The sequence below is a fragment of the Colobus angolensis genome, unplaced genomic scaffold (assembly GCF_000951035.1).
Source record: "Colobus angolensis palliatus isolate OR3802 unplaced genomic scaffold, Cang.pa_1.0 Scaffold93, whole genome shotgun sequence".
Taxonomy (NCBI): domain Eukaryota; kingdom Metazoa; phylum Chordata; class Mammalia; order Primates; family Cercopithecidae; genus Colobus; species Colobus angolensis.
In genome coordinates, this window is record NW_012123265.1 from 3,065,969 (window position 1) to 3,074,095 (window position 8,127).

At 52.0% G+C, this 8,127-nt stretch overlaps 1 protein-coding gene across 1 annotated transcript in view; it reads right to left on the reverse strand.

Annotated features, from left to right (window-relative positions):
• Nucleotide 1: 1 nt before the first annotated feature.
• The window catches only part of LOC105504634 (cocaine esterase-like), a gene marked incomplete at its 3' end in the record, with an annotated part of 11,352 nt that continues 3,226 nt past the window's right edge, over nt 2-8,127 (reverse strand). The window contains 11 exon segments of the mRNA XM_011932141.1: nt 2-125; nt 589-661; nt 1,168-1,305; nt 1,722-1,866; nt 2,139-2,219; nt 2,341-2,484; nt 2,760-2,858; nt 3,272-3,530; nt 3,612-3,745; nt 4,609-4,750; nt 5,710-5,914. Of these exon segments, the coding sequence (XP_011787531.1) occupies nt 2-125; nt 589-661; nt 1,168-1,305; nt 1,722-1,866; nt 2,139-2,219; nt 2,341-2,484; nt 2,760-2,858; nt 3,272-3,530; nt 3,612-3,745; nt 4,609-4,750; nt 5,710-5,914 (1,544 nt within the window).

The window sequence follows — 8,127 nt, forward strand, 5'->3', positions numbered from 1 at the left end:
TCTTCCAGAACTGGAACCTGTGGGCCTTCAGAGCCCGGCCCACTGCAGGCTGTAGGTTCAGCTGCAGGTATTGCTCCTCCTGGTCGAACAGCGGCCAGTTTGGCAGACCCTCGCTGTTGGGGTTCCTATAGACAGGCCGTCCCAGCAGGATGGCATTAGGGTCACTCTGAACCCCTGGAGCCCAGACCTGAGCACCCTGACTCTGGTCAGGCAAGGCAGCCAAGCAGGCCAGGTGGGCTTGGGGAATAAGCGGGGAGGCTTCCAGAAACAGGAAACAAACTCCCTCCAGCTAGTGTCACCTCTAGTCGGGGCGAGGCGGCTGGCTCTGTTGTGTCCCTCTCACTGAGAGGGAGACCCTGCCAGTGGCACAGCACTGGTGCCCACCCTCCAGGTAGAGCAGGGAGATGGAGCATGTCCACTGCCCCACGGCACCCCCACCCTGTCCGAGTGGGTCCCGCAGCTGGGGAAGGGGCTATCATGTGATTAAGGATGCAGGTGTGATCATGAGGTCGCCCTAGACTAGGAGATTGCTGGATGGGCACAAGTCCCCCAACCTGGGGAGGTTGAGGCAGGAGTGTGCCGTCTCACCCGTTTCGAGCAAAGTTGGCCCAGTACTTCATCATCTTCCTGCTTAGCTGCTCCTCCTCCTCAGTGAATTTAACTGCAGAGAGGAAGGGGACCTGTGTCTTGGTCAGGATGGCCCAACTCAGCATCCCAGGTGGAGCTTGTCCATGGCCCCCCAGCCCTCCGTTCCGAGTCCCACTTCTCTGCTTTTTCTCCCACCACCCTCAGAAGACTGTCCTCCCCTTTTCCAAACTTTCCCGTTAGCCCAGGCTCTGGCTGACTCCATCCTGGGCTCCTTCCTGGCCCTGAAGGCTCCTTCTTCCTTCTGTCACTGGGAGTCATTGAAGAAACAAACGTCCTGAAAACCTGCTCTGACCAGGCAGACACCCAAGGGTGGGGAGAGGCAGAGGGAGCACAGGCCACAGTCTGAAGGGTCATGAATTCTAATCCTGGCACAGCCTTTGGAGCTGTAAAATCTTGGTCACCTGATCTCATCCTGTCTCTGAGCCTCAGTTTCCTTATCTGGGCAGTGAGGACAATCAATCACCTTTCAGGGACCCAGCCAGGGACCCAGCCACCTTCCGAGAAAGGAAGAAGACTCACCGTAATTGCCCCAGAAGAAAGTTCCGAAAACAAAAGGAAGCTCATCACCATGGTTTGCCTTCACGTGCAGTGGCCTGATGTTTTTGACCCAGCTGGGCTGATGCTGGAACTCATAGAAGTACACAGGGGCCCGGGAACCTGTGGGGTGGACAGCCCGTGACACAGTGGCCCCTCCCCTGAAGCCTTCTTGCCTCACCCATGGTGATAAGATACCTAGGTCCAAAGCTAGTTGGAATCTGGACAGTGGGGTGTGGAGCCCCAGGCTGGGGCAGGAGCAGAGGAAGAGACTTGGCATAAATCATGGCCTCTGACTTCTTAGCTGTATCATCTTGAGCAAGTCACTGAAGGTCCCTAACTTCAGTTTCCTCATCTGTGAAACGGGGAAATGTCTGTCTCTTGGGCTAGCCATGAGGATTTACTGCAGTGATGGACCTCAAGTGTCTGCAAAGCCCAATAAACATGAGTGAGGACCCAGACAGCAGCAAGTCTCACCTGGGACCCACAGCCCTGAGCTGTAGCACTGCCAGTCAGACCTTAGGTCCAAATATACTCACGCTGAAAATGTGCTACTTGGAGTGCAGGGAGCACGAACATTGAGTCTGCCATCATCTCCTGGAACTGGGCTTGGAGGTTCTGGGACTCCCCATTGTCCGCAATGTACTCCTCCATCAGCAGGTCACCAAATGTAGGTGGCAACATCTACTCCAGGTGGATCAGGAAGAGGCAGGTTAGGCTGGATGTCAAGGGCAAGGAGGAGGAGGCCTCGGGCTTGGGGAGACGGACCGTGAAATGGAACAGGAAGGGGGAGCAAAGGCGAGGCTCTGAGGTGACCCCACCCCCAAGCACACAAACACTCGGGCCTTTGCTCATGGGGGTCACTACATAGGCAGGGTACCTGGGGGTTGAATTTCCTCTGCCTCAGGACAGGAGAGGAGCCCCTCTCCATTGGCGAGGGACCCCAGGAGCCTTACCATCAGCGTTAACATTTTTTGCAGAACAGCCTGGAAGTCCTCTCTGTCCATTTCCTTCTGGGTGTCATAGATACTTGTGTCCTAGGTGGCCGGGAGAGAGTCTACAGTTGGGGATGGGATGAGCCTGGAGCTGTGAAGCCCTGAACACTCCCCACTACCAGATGGGCTCCCCAGGCACTTGACAGCTTGGGTTGGGCCTCACACTGGGGTTGATCCAGCCAAATTCATCGTTGTTGACACCAATGATGCTGGGGACAGCTTGAAAGTCGGCAGAGGCCAGCAGCTCCTGCGGGTGCCTGGGCAGGAAGATCCCATCCACCACTCCGGGGATCATCATGTTGAAAGGCTGAGGGGAAATGCAAGGTCAGGGAAGAAGGTTGGGTCCCAGACATCTTCCCATGCCCTCTGAGTACCTTCCACTCCTTCCCGGTTCATCCCCAGATGCTCATATCCAATCAATGCCTGGCTTGGGCACGCACCAACCTTCAGTCTCCACCCAGGGGTATGATACCCAGGCAGGCAAATAAGGTAATGTGCCCAGGGAATATGAGGACCATGCAGGCCTGCCAGCCCCATGCCTCTTGCACCCTTTCCTCTACACCCACATCCATTTAGACCAACCTTGTTAATTGCAAGAATCTCCTCTTTACTCTTGCCCCTCAGGCAGCCCACTAGGGCCTCAGAGTCAACTTGGTCACAGGCTGACAGATTGGTCACCACCTGCAAAGGGACGAGGCAGGGGCTGGCTCATCCTTCCGGGTAGAGAAGAGGAGTTTGCCCAAGGCCCTGGCCAAGAACAGGGACACCCCAAATCTCACAGGATACTGTGTATGAATTTCTGCAGTTCTGACACTGTTCCAACTCAGAAGTTGCAGACATAGGAGCCATCCCATCTGCCTAGATAGTTCTCCTCATGATGGGGATCCCTAGGGTGACAACTTTGCACAGAGGCCACAGAACAAACTTGGCCTCTGTAATGGCAGAAGGATGTGCATTCTGACCCTGGAGCCCCCCAGCAATTCCAAGGTAGGCAGCAGCTCCTGGGGGATGCTCCCTGATGGCCCTTGTCATCCCCACTTAACAGACAGAAGGGGAGGTAGCAGGCCTAGGCCTCCGCAGCTGAGGGCACTCACCGTGGAGATAACATCTGCTGAGCTGGCAATGAGGCAGGGCATGAGGGCCACGCCACTCTCCATGATGGCCCCATGGAAGAGTCCTTGGGACATGGGGGACACAACAAGTGAAGACACACTCGTGCCACCCGCAGACTCGCCAAAAATGGTGACACGGTCAGGGTTGCCTCCAAAGTGAGCGATATTCTGCCGGACCCAGCGTAGTGCGGCCACTTGGTCCAGGTAGCCCCAGTTGCCAGTTGCATGCTTGTCTCCAGTGCTGAGAAGTAGCAGGGACAGGGATCACAGGGCTGTCCTGGCCCTGCTCAGCCCCCATGGCCCAGCCGAGCCTTAATCTCACCTGAAGAAGCCCAGGATACCCAGGCGGTACTGGATGGTGACCACCACAACGTCCTCAAAGGCAGCCAGCATGGAACCATCATACATGGAAGCCATGCCAAAAGCAAGCCCACCACCGTGGATCCACACCATCACCTGGGGAAATCAAGACAGCTATCACGATGTTCCCATCCAGTCTGAACCCCACCAGGGCCACTACCTAGACCAACCAGTGCTTTGCCTCTGTCTACCTCCCCATTAGAACTCCAGCACAAATTCATTACATGAGTCACAGACCAGGTACCCAGGATCTATCAGGAAGACTAGGCCTCACACCTTTTGGATTGACGTCTCGTATCAAAGCCTGGTTTCATTTGTCCCAGAAAACTCACCAAAGTGGAAAGAAAAGGGGCGTCTCCCTGACGGCTCCACATGAACATCAATCAAAAATGTCCTTAACCTGAACCACACAGTGAGACCCCATTTCAACAGAAAATGTTTTAAAAAATTAGCCAGGTATGGTGGCATAGGCCTGCATTCCCAGCTACTCGGGAGGCTGAGATGGGAGGATCGTCCAGGAATTCGAGGCAACAGAGAGCTACGTTCACGCCACTGCATTCTAGCCTGGGAAACAGAGCATGATGCCACCTCTAACAGAAAAAGTTTTTGTGTGTGCCCATTCTTATAGGCCCAACAGATTATCCATGGCTGGAATTCTTGGTAACCTCAAGGTGCAGCCCTTGGGCACTTGAGTGGATGTCCTGGGTGTGAGTTGGCTGGGTGAGTCCTGGGTCCAGCCCAGAGCCACAGCCTTTGACCTCTGGGAGCAGCCAGAACTATGTGACCTCATGCCCAGGGGCCAGCTGCCTAGCTGGGTAAGGAGCATTTCCTGGACCTGACAGTGAGAAGTTTCTCAGCATGGTCCACTCTGTAGCAGGGCCTGAGCTAATATTGTCCTTTCTACCTTCTTGCAGAAGAACTGTCCTCCAACCTCCAGTGAACTGTGGCCTGACACTCACCGGTAGGTTAGAGCCTTTGTGGCTATAGGCCGGCGTGTAAATGCTGAGGTACAGGCAGTCCTCAGACATGGAGACGGAAGGGATGGTCACATTGACTTGGTTCCGAACCTCTAAATCCATTGTGGTGAGGTCCTGAAGACACCTGGTAACCAGAGCCAACAATCAGTCCAGCGGTCGCGTCATGGCCAAAACCGGACCCTGGGTTCAGATGTGCCCCCAACCACCCTCAGCCCCTTCTCACAATATCCTGCTCACACATGATCCCTCTCAAAAATCCCTTCCCACCAAGTTACAGGCCACAGGCTCTGGGGAAGCTGGGATGGAGCTTGGACTTCCAGGGAGGTCTCGAGGTCATTGAGGACCTTGGGTATCATTCCTCCCGACACCGGAAACCTTGACTCTTGGGGTTTCTATGAGAACCATTGGCTGCATGTGTTGACATTCACCACTATATCGTTGTACCCCCTCAGGCCTGGCACAGGGGAGTAGCCCACATATGTGTGCTACATGAGTGAATGGATGTTAATTTCTCATGAGAAGGGCAGTGGGATGTCCCTCATCCCAAGTCTAAACTCAAAAACTCATCATTCCCACATGGCCTCCAGTTGGAAAAATATACACGTCTCTTGGCCAATGGCTCCTGGTCCTGTCGGTGGACACAGTGACTGTGGAGAGTGCGGGTCCCCAGGAAGCTACCACTACTCTTCTCTTCAGCTATTTGCAACATCTGCCACTAGAGTTAGGGGCTCCTACAAGGTTCATAGAGCTACATCGAACCTTTCCCAGAGACACCTGCCCCTGGTGGCAGAGAAAGCTTGGCATAACCAGAATCTGGGGGAGATATGTGTCTCTGCCCCTCCCTTCAGCACCTGGAGCCAATGCCTCCTGAATGCCAAGCCTTGAGCCAGGAGTCTGAGAAGTTATCCGCCCTCCCCAGCCTCAGCATGCTCACTGGAAAAATGCACGTGGGGATCCACGAAACTCAGAAGGAAAACTGGCTGTGGGGGTTTAGGTGACATAACAATTGCAGCCTAGCTGAGCTCAGAGCACCCCACCCCTGCCCCAGGGCCTGGAGTTCCCTGGACCCCTGGGAGAGCTTACGCATCAGGATGGGTGGTTCCATCCCTCACACCACTCCAAGATTCAGGGGGCTCAGGGGGTGCAAATCGCAGCGGACCTAGAGGTGGCTTGGCAAAGGGAATTCCCAGGAAGGTATGGACCCCGGTATCGGTGCCCCTGACATGGACAAGACTCCCCAGCACCTGGCCCGTGTGTGTGGTCCGGATGGGACTGGCAGAGTCCTGGCCTGTGGGCAGAGAGACAGATATCACAGTTGGGTCTGTCCAATTGGTTGCCCTACCAGACTGTTAGTATTGTCACCTCCTTGCTATCCTCAGCTCAGCTCAAGGGATCCTGATCTATAAACACAGGCTTTATGAACTTCCTGCCTGTAACACTCCCTTCCTGCTCTGCCTTCCTGGGCCTGTCTGCATCCCACCAGGCTGAGGCTTCTTGGGGCCCGACATCATCATTCAGCCCTAGGACCTTCAAACAAAGGGTCACATGCCCTTGTTGGGACTAGAGTGTCCTTTCAACTGTGTGCCAGGTCATGTGACAGTAGGATGATGGTGGGAATTGGGCAGGCAAGGTTCCTGTCCTCAGGGATGTCATGTCCAAGGTGGCAAGAAATGACATAAATAAAGCATCCTCCAAACCATGAGTGATGTTGGTGAAAAGAGCTACAACAGAGAAGTATGGCTGTGGCTGGGACATAGAAAGCATAGTGGCTGGCTTGCGGACCCTAGTGGGACTCTGTCTCTGCAAAAAAATCAAGAAAATAAATTAGCAGGGCGAGGTAGTGCATGCCTATAGTCCCAGCTATTTGGCAAGCTGAGGTGGGAAGATTGTATGAGCCTGGGAGGTTGAGGCTACACTGAGCCGTGATCGGGTCACTGCACTCCAGCCTGGGTGACAGAGTGAGAACCGGTCTCAAAAAAAAAAAAAAAAAAAAAAGCAGACTATCTGCTGTGGGGATCAGGGAGGGAGGGTAGCCCTTCAAAAAACAAAACAAAATAAAACTTAAAACCCAAATCTGATTATGCCTCTAGAATATAAATACAAGTTTAGAGGGAAGACAGGGGACAGAAGAACAGTTACAAGACACCACTGGGATGCAATCAGCAAAACCTAAATGGTGGGATCCTCACCAGAACAAATAAAGTGTTCTCTTCAACATGCAACAAAATTTAGAAAGAAAATAAAAGAGAGGCAGAGGATAAATCTGAAGACTGAAAGAGATTCAAGAAGCACATAAAAATGACACATAATAAGAAGTGTTGGTAAGGATGTTGAAAACTTAGAACTTTCATACATTGCCGTTGGGAAGGTAAAATGGTGCAGCTGCTTTGGAAAATAGTCTGGCAGTTTTTCAGAGATTAAACATTAGAGCTGCCATATGACTTAGCAATTCCACTCCTAAGTATAAAACCAAGAGAATTGGCCAGGCATGGAGGCTCACACCTGTAATCCCATCACTTTGGGAGGTCAAGGTGGGTGGATCACCTGAGGTTGGGAGTGCAAACCAGCCCAGTCAACATGTGAAACCCTGTCTCTACTAAAAATAGAAAAATTACCCATGCGTGGTGGCACATGCCTACAATTCCAGCTACTTGGGAGGCTGAGGCATGAGGATCCCTTGAACCTGGAGATGTAGGTTGCAGTGAGCCTGGGTGACAGTGAGATTCCATCTCAAAAAAAAACAAAAACCAAAAAACAAAAAACTACCAATTTGCAAAGTATGAACTTTATTTAATCCTGATTTATTTTTTAAAAACTTGTATTAATACAAGTATCATTTATAAATGTTAAAGAACATTTGACTATATATTTGATTAAATTGAGAACATATTATGTTGTGGAAATATACAAGTACATATATATATGTTTCTTTTAGTAGGACATGATGAAAAATTTACAGATCATATGATGTCTGGGATTTGTTTCAAATAATGGTGCAAGGGGGAGGTGGCCATCCAGAAAACACCCAGTTATATTCAACTTGAGAAAGCTGATTTAAAACAAAAACAAAAACAAGATCTTTGTCATTGCTGAAGGTGGGCAATGGGTACACTGGATTTGGTACATTACTCTTTCTACCTCAGACTGGGCTCATCCCTTGATGCTGTGCAGCCCTCAAGCAGCCTTGACCCTGTCTGTGCCTCAGGAAGGTTCACCTGCTGTAGTTATTCCCACCAGCTCCCACCTGCCTGGCACCTTCCCTTTTGGAATCTCAGGTTCTGCTATGTAGGATCTAGCCCAGTTCCATAAGAAAAAGTCAAAAAATAGGCCAGGCGTGGTGGCTGACGTCTGTAATCCCAGCATTTTCGGAGGCCGAGGCGGGTGGATCACTTGAGGTTAGGAGTTCGAGAACAGCCTGGCCAACATTGTGAAACCCCATCTCTACCAAAAGATACAAAAATTAGTTGGGCGTGGTGGCGCATGCCTGTAGACCCAGCTATT